Genomic DNA, 14,704 nt, shown 5'->3' with positions numbered 1-14,704 from the left:
AATGGGGACTATACAGACTTGTCTCCGAAGATACAAGTAAATCAGAGGACCAGAGACTCACTCCGTTGGTGGCTGTCCCTGGACAATCTGTCTCAAGGGATGATGTTCCACAGACCAGAGTGGGTCATTGTCACGACCGACGCCAGTCTGATAGGCTGGGGCGCGGTCTGGGGATCCCTGGAAGCTCAGGGTCTTTGGTCTCGGGAAGAATCTCTTCTACCGATAAATATTCTGGAACTGAGAGCGATATTCAATGCTCTCCAGGCCTGGCCCCAGCTTGCGAGGACCAGGTTCATACGGTTTCAATCAGACAACATGACGACTGTTGCGTACATCAACCATCAGGGGGGAACAAGGAGTTCCCTAGCGATGGAAGAAGTAACCAAAATTATTCTTTGGGCGGAGTCTCACTCCTGCCACCTGTCTGCTATCCACATCCCAGGAGTGGAAAATTGGGAAGCGGATTTTCTGAGTCGTCAGACATTGCATCCGGGGGAGTGGGAACTCCATCCGGAAATCTTTGCCCAAGTCACTCACCTGTGGGGCATTCCAGACATGGATCTGATGGCCTCTCGTCAGAACTTCAAAGTTCCTTGCTACGGGGCCAGATCCAGGGACCCCAAGGCGGCTCTAGTGGATGCACTAGTAGCACCTTGGACCTTCAAACTAGCTTATGTGTTCCCGCCATTTCCTCTCATCCCCAGGCTGATAGCCAGGATCAAGCAGGAGAGGGCGTCGGTGATCTTGATAGCTCCTGCGTGGCCACGCAGGACTTGGTATGCAGATCTGGTGAATATGTCATCGGCTCCACCTTGGAAGCTACCTTTGAGACGAGACCTTCTTGTTCAGGGTCCGTTCGAACATCCGAATCTGGTTTCACTCCAGCTGACTGCTTGGAGATTGAACGCTTGATTTTATCGAAGCGAGGATTCTCAGATTCTGTGATCGATACTCTTGTTCAGGCCAGAAAGCCTGTGACTAGAAAGATTTACCACAAGATTTGGAAAAAATATATCTGTTGGTGTGAATCTAAAGGATTCCCTTGGGACAAGGTTAAGATTCCTAGGATTCTATCCTTCCTTCAAGAAGGATTGGAAAAAGGATTATCTGCTAGTTCCCTGAAGGGACAGATTTCTGCCTTGTCGGTATTACTTCACAAAAAGCTGGCAGCTGTGCCAGATGTTCAAGCCTTTGTTCAGGCTCTGGTTAGAATCAAGCCTGTTTACAAACCTTTGACTCCTCCTTGGAGTCTCAATTTAGTTCTTTCAGTTCTTCAGGGGGTTCCGTTTGAACCCTTACATTCCGTTGATATTAAGTTATTATCTTGGAAAGTTTTGTTTTTAGTTGCGATTTCTTCTGCTAGAAGAGTCTCAGAATTATCTGCTCTGCAGTGTTCTCCTCCTTATCTGGTGTTCCATGCAGATAAGGTGGTTTTACGTACTAAACCTGGTTTTCTTCCAAAAGTTGTTTCTAACAAAAACATTAACCAGGAGATTATCGTACCTTCTCTGTGTCCAAAACCAGTTTCAAAGAAGGAACGTTTGTTGCACAATTTGGATGTTGTTCGCGCTCTAAAATTCTATTTAGATGCTACAAAGGATTTTAGACAAACATCTTCCTTGTTTGTTGTTTATTCCGGTAAAAGGAGAGGTCAAAAAGCAACTTCTACCTCTCTCTCTTTTTGGATTAAAAGCATCATCAGATTGGCTTACGAGACTGCCGGACGGCAGCCTCCCGAAAGAATCACAGCTCATTCCACTAGGGCTGTGGCTTCCACATGGGCCTTCAAGAACGAGGCTTCTGTTGATCAGATATGTAGGGCAGCGACTTGGTCTTCACTGCACACTTTTACCAAATTTTACAAGTTTGATACTTTTGCTTCTTCTGAGGCTATTTTTGGGAGAAAGGTTTTGCAAGCCGTGGTGCCTTCCATTTAGGTGACCTGATTTGCTCCCTCCCTTCATCCGTGTCCTAAAGCTTTGGTATTGGTTCCCACAAGTAAGGATGACGCCGTGGACCGGACACACCTATGTTGGAGAAAACAGAATTTATGTTTACCTGATAAATTTCTTTCTCCAACGGTGTGTCCGGTCCACGGCCCGCCCTGGTTTTTTTAATCAGGTCTGATATTTTATTTTCTTTAACTACAGTCACCACGGTACCATATGGTTTCTCCTATGCAAATATTCCTCCTTAACGTCGGTCGAATGACTGGGGTAGGCGGAGCCTAGGAGGGATCATGTGACCAGCTTTGCTGGGCTCTTTGCCATTTCCTGTTGGGGAAGAGAATATCCCACAAGTAAGGATGACGCCGTGGACCGGACACACCGTTGGAGAAAGAAATTTATCAGGTAAACATAAATTCTGTTTTTTACACAGAACTTACTCTGGTGAGCTGAGGAGATTGTGAGGTAAAATATCTTCCTTTTTTACATAGAGATGCTCAGGTGATATTTCCTGTCAGCTTTTTACAGTTATACTGCATCAGTTTCAATTGATTTAGCATATGAGTATTATGTCACTTTAAACATGAAAATCCATGTAAAATGTGTAAGATGCCTACGCCCATACACAATGCACCTGAAACTTCTAATTTTGTGTGAAATTTGGTAGTACTACTAGTTAACGGTTAAAGCTGTGTTTTATATTTTAGCAATACAGCCCTCTACTTGCTGCCTTTACAACCCAAGGTCAGTCAGAACTGACACTGCTGCTGAAAATTCAGGAGTATTGCTATGACAACATTCACTTCATGAAGTCCTTTCAGAAAATTGTGGTGCTTTTTTATAAAGGTGGGTGACTGTTACTGTGAATCCCTTATGGCTTTCTTTCTCTTGATATTGAAAAGGCTTTCTAAATTTTTATAATCTTTACCTCTTGTCACTTTTATTTGTAAACTTTATCCTGCAGCTGAGGTTCTGAGTGAAGAGCCTATTTTGAAGTGGTACAAAGATGCACATATTGCAAAAGGAAAAAGTGTGTTCCTGGAGCAAATGAGAAAATTTGTTGAATGGCTTAAGAATGCGGAAGAAGGTAATTTTTTTTTTTAGTCCGTCTCGATGCTTCTATGCTATTTTATGGTCCTTAGTAAACGTAAAGATTTTAAACTTAATGCAAATGTGCCCCAAATCTATTGTACACTTCTGTTATGCATTTATAAAGTATTAAATAGACTATCACTGATACTAGAGTTTCATTACACTAGCTATTTAGATATTAACGTTAGACTTGTGCATTCTGCACTTTTTATTTAATACCGAAAACAGAAGTAGGCAGACTTTCGTGATCTGATCCTTTTTGGAGCAGAATTTCTACTTTAGAAAGTGAAGCAAACTAAAATCTGAATTTGCAAAGATTTGTGTGGTTCAATTTCACAAGTAGAAATTCCGCTTCGAAAAGATCTGAACATCCTGAAAGTTCTCCTACTTCTATATTCGTTATTGAATGAAACATATTTTAAAGGGATACTAAACCCACTTTTTTTTTTTTCCAATGATTTAGATAAAGCAGGCAACTTTCTAATTTACTCCTATTAGCCGGCCCATTTTTAGTTCAGCACCCTGGATAGCGCTTATTGCTGGCAACATTTACTGGAATTGCATTTAGCCACCAATTGGCAAGTGCTGACCAAAAATGGGCCAACTCTTTTTATATACCTGCTCTTCAAATAAATATAGCAAGAGAACAAAGAATTTAATTATAGGCTTAAATGAGAAAGTTGCTTAAAATTGCTTGCTCTATCTGAATCATTAAAGAAATAAATGTGGGTTTAGTATCAATTTAATTATTGTGAATACCATTCAAATGTCAAACACCTTAGCCCAATTCCTAAACATTTAATTATTATCAGTCCATATAGTTTTTTTTTTTTCTAAATTTTCATTGGAAAATTTGTAACCTCTAAAGTAGAGGTTGACAAATCGTGCATTACCGACTCTAGTGTGTGAAGTAAAGATGCAACTGATTTGTCTTTAAATTTTTGAACTAAATGTCTTCATAATTGGTATAACCATGTCTATTTTGTCTTTGCAGAGTCAGAGTCTGAGAATGAAGAGGGTGATTGATTTATTATGGTGTCAGTAAGCAAACACAGGAGCTATAGATTAAAAAAAAAAAACTCATGTTCCATTGTGTGTCCTGGTTATTACATCCTACCTCCTGTATCAAGCATGATATAAGGGCTTTCATTACACTAGTTTTAATTTAATTTTTTTTTTTTTTTTTCATTTAATGGTCAACATGTCGGGGGCTTTTTTTTTTTTTTTTTTTTTTTTTTTAAAAACAAACCAACCATGTTTTAAGAAGCCTTGAAAGTCTGGACTCATCCTTTACATTTTTCAATTTTTCTTCAGTTACCCTCTACCTCCTGTTTTTCTACTGTAATAATGTAATTTAAAGCCTTTCAAAACGAATTCATTTTATCCCCTGGTTTTCTATAAAAAAAAATAAAGTTTAAAATCCGTATGATTTGGTATATTTGTTATGGAAACTTTGCAAATTAAACACCGAATCCAAAGTGAACTGTTGTATGGTTTTATTTTTGTTTTTAAATTTTCATTTAAATTGAAACAAATTAAAAAGGAGGGTTAATAAGTTTCCAACTTATAAAATGATTTTCAGCACTTCCATCCTTGATCTCCTTTTCACCAGCATCAAGGTACTTTACTGCTCTGCGGCAATGGAAGTTGCTGTCTTGGCCTCCGCTTGAAGGGCATTTGACCAATTTTAGTTCACTTATTTTTTGGGGTGGGGGCAAGATGAGGCTTTGTTTCAAGTTTTGTCTGTCCCTACCTCAATTTGCAATGCCTCATTTTAATTTTGTGGTTAAAGGGGTACTAACACCTTGAGATTTTTATCTAAAATGTTTAGTTAAGAATAATCAAACTTTAATATTTTGCCCCTTTTTATGTAATTAAAGGAACAGTAATTACAAAACATTTCTGCTGTGTTTCTAAAGAATAACATAGCCATAGTCTTCATGTTGCTAAAACAAATTAGCATCCTTTTTATTGCAATTAAGTCAAACTACACCCACCATTTGCCTTCTTTGAAGGAGCCAATCTGGAGTTTAGTCCACAAACAAGTCTAGCCACGGTCTCAAAGTTAGTATAAAATGTATTATCAAATTTTGAAGTGGTGGTGTTTTGTTGTTGTTCATAATTATATAGCAAACCTGGCCCATAGCCAGTTTACCACTGTATAACATCTGCTCATTTGGAATGCAGATGACCATATGACAGTATTCAAATATTTCCATCCTCCCAAGTAACTATTACCACTAGATATTTTCTACAGAGAAGCTACCTCCTTTCAAGACAAATTAATTTGTTTTGAAGTCAGTCTAAAATTTATTTTTTTGCCCATTTTTCTTTGCATTCCCAGTACAATACTTATCTCAGTGGCAGTCATACATCAAGTCACTAATGTTAGATTTCTAATGAAGAGATTGAACTTTGATCAAAATCAATTTCCATGTTCTTTTTGGACCTGTTGGGAGTTTCCATCCCTTTAAGATTAAGAGCAAGGAGTGGGGGGGGAGGTTGTGGTTGCCTGATCGATTTGGTGGTGAGAGTCCACAAGCCATTACTACTAGGATTCACTCTTGGCTACTAGGAGGAGGCAAAGATTCCCAAAGCTCTAAGAGCATTTAATCCCTTCCACCACTCTGGATCCCAGTCTAATGTGCAGCCAAGATGAAGAAATAGAAAGGTAGCAAAGAAAAATTAGGTGCAAACTAGAAGTTCCACCAGGAAAAAAATAAGTGTAAAATGAAAATGCAAAGATTATTAAAATGTGTATAAGGTGGAGGGTGACCAAGCCGCATGCATTCAAGGACGCATAACTCTGTAGCTCTCAGATCTTAATCTGAAGAATCGGTGGTTTATTTCGCTAGATTTACTGCTTTCTGCATAATAATCTTACCTACTTCTCAAGGAGTCAATCCTGATTCTGGAGATACTACTTTTATTGCGATCCATTCAAGCAGAAGGTCCAATCCAGACCACTTAAACTGGAATGCTGTGGCCCACCTCACATTACCATCTTCCCCCTCTCCCGGTTTGAGGGCTAACCGGGTAGAGTTGTGTATCTGTTAAATCTACTACAGGGTGGAGCAGTCATTAAACCAATATTACCCTATCTATCTATCTATGGAGGAGGACTTTTCCTTACAGGCACAAGCACTTTAAGAAAATTTAGAGCATCGGATGGGCTGCAACTATGAAAAGCTTTCTCACATTGTAAGAGAAAAGGTGTGATCAAGATGGTGGACAGCAAGAGTGACGATCTACCGCATGAAGCCGCAAAGCTACCCTCATCTCAAGATGAATCTCAAACTAGTGATATGAGCTACCGAAGAAGCAGGGACTCCACTTCCCATCTGCAGAACCTGTGATCGCCTGGGTTCAGCTTGGATCTCACACCTCCGTTTGGACTAACGACATACATACCAGAGTTTTTTTCTCATCTGAAACCCGTGATGGAGCGGCTGGCCTCCAGGTGCGTGATGAGACTCCAGCTGGAGAATGGAGAAGCGTTGTCCAGGCCCCTGATGCACAGAGGAAACTAAGTTGCACAAGAAGTGCGGATGCCCTGAAACCTATAAAACTTATTATAGACTCCCCTTACAATTCTTACTATTTCATAGCCAGTGGACCCTCCCTGACATATGGCCTTTCTGCAATTTGTCTGGCTCACTCTCCTGCCCTTTGCCCAGCTTGACTCTTATCAAGGAGAGGTGTTGCCATTAGTAAGTTTATTGCGAGATATTTGGTTACCCACCTGTTGAGGTTCTGCTATGTTAGGATACATATTGCCCTGTTTTTTAACCTCATATTCAAATAAAACCATGGACTCATTGCTTTTTTCTCATGTTCTATTGGTTATACATGTGCCCTTATGTTTTTACCTATCTTAAGTGTGTTCCAAAAATCTTATAATTGCCTAGATAGGCATTTGTAGGCATCTACCCATGTTAACATATGCTAGACATGCTCACTCTTTTTTATTTTTTCTGCTAATAGAATCCTGCCTAATCTGTTTGATTAAGCAACATTGGTTTAAGACATTGATAGGGAGTCATACAGGTTGTGGGTGCTAGTTGATAGTAGGACTATGTGTAGCGAGACAATTTAACTCAATTTAAGAAGGCTCTATATCCTACCCTACGTACTCCTGTAATGTTTAATCTGAGACAACCCTATATACTAACATCACTCAACATCTTGCCAGTATAATGCATACCTTTCAGCTCGACCAAGCCATATATTAACCCCCTATTTCCAATCCTATGCTATCACACGACAGTCACTCTTTGCCTACTATAAATATTGCTAGGATACCCTCTTATAAAAATATATATACCCTGTAGCCCACATGATTATCCCTATTTCACAGCTCAACAAGGCCGTCTTCCATCATTTGGCTAGTAGAATCTTCATTTATTACCATTTATGAACTTTTATAGGTCCTCCAATCATTGAAATTTAGACCCAGATTTTATGAACTCACCCTTTTAGATTTAACCTCAGGCTTGAACTATCAACTTGCCAGCCCTTTATATTTTCAACATTAAACATAAGTTGCTAATACACTACTTATATCAGTGGTCCAAAAGTGACCTTTTTCACCATTTGAGGCCCTCACCAGTATCTCATTTGGGTACAAGAGTGACCCTGCATAGGTCGGGAGGTATTCCAGTTCTAACTATATAAAAAAAAAAATAAGACTTTACAACACTAGGTTCATTTACCTTACTACTTTTGCAAGATCTGGAGCCTTAGCTAACATAAAGATGTACTTAGAAAATGTATAATTGTGAACTCTTGCAATTTCATCACTAAGGTTGCTTATCCCAAAAACTATCTGATATTATCTGCTATTTTAACTGCTAACCTAGTGGACAGGGTCGTTTAAAGCAGAACAATGATAGTGATATGGATGAGTATAATTCCTATAAAGTTGTTGTTCAGTACTATTTGCCCTACGACAGCCTTCAAGTTATATGTACACATACAAATGTAAATAAACCTGTATTTTATTTTTACTAAAAGTCTAAATAAAAGATTCAAAATAAAAATAAAGTTTATAAGGTTAAGTGCCCTGCTCACAAATAATAAAAGGGGGGGCACTTACTAAATGGGCACTAAATAGATCTTAAAAATTAAACAAATTCTATTAAAGATATGTTGGAGAATAACCTTGTGAGGATAAAAATAAGGTGATGTAAAAATGACGATATTAGAAATATAAATCAAGATATGAAAAACAATATAAAAATGAAATGAAAAATAAGTCCAAGGACAATTCCACCCAACGAACCGTTGCTCCAGGAGAGGGTTCCTATGTCCCAGGTTGGCTAGAACGATAAGAGGCGGTCCATAGGCTAAGTTCGGGCAAAAGTGGTTAACCTCTAAGACAGACAAAGGGTAACTCATATTTGGTTGGGCACTACTAGTAGTGCACGTGACACAAGCTGGGGCACACCGGTCCCCCCAGCGAGACTGACACAGGCAAGGACAGCCGCCTGGAAGATGCAGCATACAAGCTCAATGATTGCTGGTCAAACAGCGTAGGTGTGGTCTTGCATGTCACAGTCAAGTGATCACCTTTTCAGACGCATCAAGGTACTTTACTGCTCTGCTGCAATGGAAGTTGCTGTCTTGGCCTCCGCTTGAAGGGCGTTTGACCAATTTTCATCACTTATTTTTTGGGGTGGGGCAAGATGAGGCTCTCTTGCAAGATGTATCGAATCCACGGATTCATCCATACTTGTGGGGATATTCTCCTTCCTAACAGGAAGTGGCAAAGAGATCACCCACAGCAGAGCTGTCTATATAGCTCCTCCCCTCAGTCATTCTCTTTGCCTACTCTAAGTACTAGGAAGGGTAAAGTGAGTGTGGTGGCAAAAATGTTAGTTTTTATTTTCTCAAGCAAAAGTTTATTTTAAATGGTACCAGTGTGTACTATTCACTCTAGCAGAAAAGGGATGAAGATTTCTGCAAAGAGGATGATGATTTTAGCACTTTGTAACTAAGATCCACTGCTGTTCCCACAGAGGCTGAGGAGTTAAGGAAAACTTCAGTTGGGGGAACGGTTTGCATTCTAAGCTGCATTGAGGTATGTTCAGTCAATTTTTTTTCTAGACAGACTGTGATAATTCTAGAAAAGACTGGCAGTATCCCCATGAGGGAAGGGTAAGCTGTATTCAGACACTTAGTATGGAATCCCATCTTGCATAAAGGGCTCAGTTGTTACTGGTGACACTTATAGGAAAAATGCTTTTTTTTTAAAAAAAGATTAAAGTTTTTTTGAGGGGTCATTATGGTTTATTAAGGGTTTTTAACCCACATGGCTAGTTTAGAAACACTTTGGTGTGTTTCTTTTAGGCCCCACTAACATCGAGTGAGGTGGGAGGGGCCTATTTTCGTGCCTCAGTTGCGCAGTTTCTTTTACACAGAAGACATCCAGCTGCTTCTCCAGAGTGTCCTGCTGTGCTTAAGGGCCTAAAGAAAGCTTTTTCCCCACAAATCTATCCCTAAGGGCAGGTAGGCGCCACAGCAGAGCTGTGGCAGGGTGCTGAATGTTTTTATACCGGTGTTTGAGGTTTTGTCAATCTGGTTTTTACATTAAGGGGTTAATCGTTTGTCTGGTGGGGCAATCTTACTAAGGCTTTATGATTCCACTGTAAAAATTTCGAAGTTTACTGCGTTTTTACACTGTTTTGCAGAGTTTGTGCATCTTTTCTCTTAAAGGCACAGTACCGTTTTTTTCTAAGTATTATTTACTTTGAATAAAGTGTTTTCCAAGCTTGCTTGTTTCATTACTAGCCTGTTAACATATGTCTGACATCAAGGAAACTCCTTGTTCAATGTGTTTAGAAGCCATTGTGGAACCCCCTCTTAGAATGTGTCCCACTTGCACTGATATGTCTATAAATTTTAAAGATCCTATTATAGCACTTAAAGATATATCGCTAGATAATTCTCAGACAGAAAGAAATGAGGTTATGCCATCTAGCTCTCCCCAAGTGTCACAACCAGTAACGCCCGCACAAGTGACGCCAAGTACCTCTAGTGCGTCGACTTTGTTTACTTTACAAGACATGGCCACAGTTATGAATACAACCCTCACAGAGGTTTTAGCTAAACTACCTGGGTTACAAGGAAAGCGTGACAGCTCTGGGTTAAGAACAAATGCTGAGCCTTCTGACGCTTTAGTAGCCGTATCCGATATACCCTCACAATGTTCTGAAGTAGGGGTAAGGGATTTGCTGTCTGAGGGAGAGATTTCTGATTCAGGGAAGACGCTCCCTCATACGGATTCTGATATGACGGCCTTTAAATTTAAGCTTGAACACCTCCGCTTGTTGCTCAGGGAGGTATTAGCGACTCTGGATGATTGTGACCCTTTAGTAGTCCCAGAGAAATTGTGTAAAATGGACAAATACTTAGAGGTTCCTGTTTACACTGATGTTTTTCCAGTCCCTAAGAGGATTGCGAATATTGTTACTAAGGAGTGGGATAGACCAGGCATACCGTTTGTTCCCCCTCCTGTTTTTAAGAAAATGTATCTCATATCTGACACCATGCGGGACTCGTGGCAGACGGTTCCTAAGGTGGAGGGAGCTATTTCTACTCTCGTCAAGCGTACAACTATACCTATCGAAGACAGTTGTGCTTTCAAAGATCCTATGGATAAAAAATTAGAGGGTCTCCTAAAGAAAATTTTTGTTCAAGGTTTTCTTCTACAACCTATTGCGTGCATTGTTCCTGTAACTACTGCAGCTGCTTTCTGGTTCGAGGCTCTAGAAGAGGCTCTTCAGAGGGAGACTCCATTAGAGGATATTACGGATAGAATTAAGGCTCTTAAAGGGCCACTGTAAGTAAATATTTTCTATGCCTGTTACTAACTAACTACCCCAAATACGCTTTTTATCAATAGCATTTCATTAACATATCTCTACTGTATATCAGAAATCTTGTCTGCAAATGTAATTGTTTTCCAAACCCACTCCGTGGGTATCCTTTGCTCTGTACCAATCCGTTTACAATACCTAGGTTTCAAAATGGCGCTTTAAACACTTTCATTGGTTTAAGTATTTTGAACACACAGTGCTGAAAATAGTGGGCAGGATAACGTGACATCATCGGGGAATAAAAGATATAACTTTTATAACGTTATGAAACGTAGTTTTCGAGAAAATATAGGTCAGTAGGTTTTAATTAATGTTTATTAACTTTAATATGTTAGTTGTTTGGCTTAAAAATTATAACAGAAAGTAATTCTTTAAGTTGGCTAATTTTTTCATTACAGATGCCGCTTTTCAACTGGCTAAATTAGCGGCATAGAATTCAGGTTTTGCCATTTTAGCACGCAGGGTGTTATGGCTTAAGTCCTGGTCTGCTGATTTTTCGTCAAAATCTAAACTTTTGAACATCCCTTTCAAAGGAAAGACCCTATTTGGGCCTGAACTGAAAGAGATTATTTCAGACATCACTGGAGGGAAAGGCCATGCCCTCCCTCAGGATAAAACAAAATGAGGGCCAAACAAAATCATTTTCGTTCCTTTCGGAACTTCAAGGGTGGTCCCGCTTCAGCTTCCCCTACTGCAAAGCAAGAGGGGAATTTTGCCCAATCCAAGTCAGTCTGGAGACCTAACCAGGCTTGTAACAAGGGTAAACAGGCCAAGAAGCCTGCAGCTGCCTCCAAGACAGCATGAAGGGGTAGCCCCCGATCCAGGACCGGATCTAGTAGGGGGCAGACTCTCTTCGCTCAGGCTTGGGCAAGAGATGTTCACGATTCCTGGGCTTTAGAAATTGTGTCCCAGGGGGAGATTTCACATTTCTCAATTGTCTGCAAACCAGACAAAGAACAGCGTTCTTACGCTGTGTAGAAGACCTACATACCATGGGAGTGATCCGCCCAGTTCCAAAATCGGAACAAGGGCTAGGGTTTAACTCAAACCTGTTTGTGGTTCCCAAAAAAGAGGGAACTTTCAGACCAATCTTGGATCTCAAAATTCTAAACAAATTCCTCAGAGTACCATCATTCAAGATTGAGACTATTCGGACTATTCTGCCTCTGATCCAGGAGGGTCAATATATGACTACTGTGGACTTAAAGGATGCATATCTGCACATCCCTATTCACAGAGATCATCATCAATTCCTCAGATTCGCCTTTCTGGACAGGCATTACCAGTTCGTGGCCCTTCCCTTCGGGTTGGCCACGGCTCCCAGAATTTTCACAAAGGTGCTAGGGTCCCTTTTGGCGGTTCTAAGACCGCGGGGCATAGCAGTGGCACCTTATCTAGACGACATCTTAATTCAAGCGTCGACTTTCCAGCTAGCCAAGTCTCACACGGACATCGTGTTGGCTTTTCTGAGATCTCATGGGTGGAAGGTGAACATAAAAAATAGTTCTCTCTTCCCTCTCACAAGAGTTTCCTTCCTAGGGACTCTGATAGATTCGGTAGAAATGAAAATATTTCTGACTGAGGTCAGAAAATCAAAACTCTTAACCACCTGCCGAGCTCTTCATTCCATTCCTCGGCCATCAGTGGCTCAGTGTATGGAGGTAATCGGACTTATGGTAGTGGCAATGGACATAGTTCCTTTTGCCCGCCTACACCTCAGACCACTGCAACTATGCATGCTCAAACAGTGGAATGGGGATTATGCAGATTTATCTCCTCAAATACATCTGGATCAAGAGACCAGAGATTCTCTTCTCTGGTGGTTGTCTCAGGACCACCTGTCTCAGGGAATGTGTTTCCGCAGGCCAGAGTGGCTCATAGTAACGACAGATTCCAGCCTGCTGGGCTGGGGTGCAGTCTGGAACTCCCTGAAAGCACAGGGCTTATGGTCTCGGGAGGAAACTCTCCTCCCGATAAACATTCTAGAACTGAGAGCGATATTCAATGAGCTTCAGGCGTGGCCTCAGCTAGCTGCGGCCAAATTCATCACATTTCAGTCAGACAATATCACGACTGTAGCTTAATCACCAAGGAGGAACACAGAGTTCTCTAGCGATGATGGAGGTAACCAAGATAATCTGATGGGTGGAGACTCACACTTGCCATCTTTCAGCAATCCATATCCCAGGGGTAGAGAACTGGGAGGCGGATTTCCTAAGTCGCCAGACTTTTCATTCGGGGGAGTGGGAGCTCCATCCGCAAGTATTTGCCCAGCTAACTCGGCTATGGGGCACACCAGAATTGGATCTGATGGTGTCCCGTCGGAACGCCAAGCTTCCTTGTTACAGGTCCAGGTCCCGGGATCCCCAGGCAGCACTGATAGATGCTCTAGCAGTGCCCTGGTCCTTCAACCTGGCCTATGTATTTCCACCGTTTCCTCTCCTCCCACGTCTGGTTGCCAGAATCAAGCAGGAGAGAGCTTAGGTTATTTTGATAGCACCTCCGTGGCCACGCAGGACTTGGTATGCAGACCTGGTGGACATGTCATTGGTTCCACCGTGGACTCTGCCGATGAAGCAGGACCTTCTATTCCAAGGTCCGTTCAAGCATCCAAATCTAATTTCTCTGCGTCTGACTGCTTGGAGATTGAACGCCTGATTTTATCAAAGCGTGGTTTCTCTGAGTTGGTCATTGATCCCCTGATTCAAGCTAGAAAGCCTGTCACCAGGAAAATCTATCATAAGATATGGCGCAAATATCTTTGTTGGTGTGAATCCAAGGGTTACTCATGGAGTAAGATTAGGATTCCTAGAATATTGTCTTTTCTCCAAGAAGGATTGGAGAAGTGATTATCAGCTAGCTCCTTAAAAAGACAGATATCTGCTTTGTGTATTCTTTTACACAAACGTCTGGCAGATGTCCCAGACGTTCAAGCATTTAGTCAGGCTTTAGTCAGAATCAAGCCTGTATTTAAACCCGTTGCTCCACCAGGGAGCCTAAACTTAGTTCTTAAAGTTCTTCAAGGGGTTCAGTTTGAACCTATGCATTCCATAGATATTAAGCTTCTATCTTGGAAATTTCTGTTTTTAGTAGCTATCTCTTCGGCTTGAAGAGTTTCTGAGTTATCTGCTTTACAGTGCGACTCACCTTATCTTGTTTTCCATGCAGATAAGGTGGTTTTGCGTACCAAACCTGGATTCCTTCCTAAGGTTGTTTCTAATAGGAATATCAATCAGGAAATTGTTGTTCCTTCGCTGTGTCCTAATCTTTTTTCAAAGAAGGAACGTCTGTTGCACAATCTTGATGTGGTTTGTGCTTTAAAGTTCTACTTACAAGCAACTAAAGATTTCCGTCAAACGTCTTCATTGTTTGTTGTTTATTCTGGTAAGCGGAGAGGTCAAAAGGCTACGGCTACCTCTCTTTCTTTTTGGCAGAAAAGCATGATCCGTTTGGCTTATGAGACTGCTGGCAGGATTACTGCTCATTCTACTAGAGCAGTGGCTTCCACATGGGCTTTTAAAAATGAGGCTTCTGTTGAACAGATTTGTAAGGCGGCGACTTGGTCTTCCCTTCATACTTTTTCCAAATTTGATACTTTTGCTTCTTTGGAAGCTATTTTTGGGAGAAAGGTTCTACAAGCAGTGGTGCCTTCCGTTTAAGGTACCTGTCTTGTGCATCCCTTCATCCGTGTCCTAAAGCTTTGGTATTGGTATCCCACAAGTATGGATGAATCCGTGGACTTGATACATCTTGCAAGAGAAAACAGAATTTATGCTTACTTGATAAATT

The 14,704-nt window shown here is 40.9% G+C and overlaps 1 protein-coding gene across 1 annotated transcript in view; it reads left to right on the top strand.

The window, feature by feature from the left end:
• BZW1 (basic leucine zipper and W2 domains 1) overlaps positions 1 to 4,521 on the top strand; it is an 88,950-nt gene extending 84,429 nt beyond the window's left edge. Inside the window, exons 10-12 of the mRNA XM_053698716.1 lie at positions 2,654 to 2,792; positions 2,911 to 3,033; positions 4,033 to 4,521. Of these exons, the coding sequence (XP_053554691.1) occupies positions 2,654 to 2,792; positions 2,911 to 3,033; positions 4,033 to 4,064 (294 nt within the window). The 3' untranslated portion in view covers positions 4,065 to 4,521. The remainder of the gene's footprint in view (positions 1 to 2,653; positions 2,793 to 2,910; positions 3,034 to 4,032) is intronic.
• Positions 4,522 to 14,704: the final 10,183 nt, after the last annotated feature.

This window comes from Bombina bombina, chromosome 1, assembly GCF_027579735.1.
Source record: "Bombina bombina isolate aBomBom1 chromosome 1, aBomBom1.pri, whole genome shotgun sequence".
NCBI classification, from domain to species: Eukaryota; Metazoa; Chordata; class Amphibia; order Anura; family Bombinatoridae; genus Bombina; species Bombina bombina.
The sequence above is the reverse complement of the archived record's forward strand: the minus strand, read 5'-3'. Positions and strand labels throughout refer to the sequence as shown.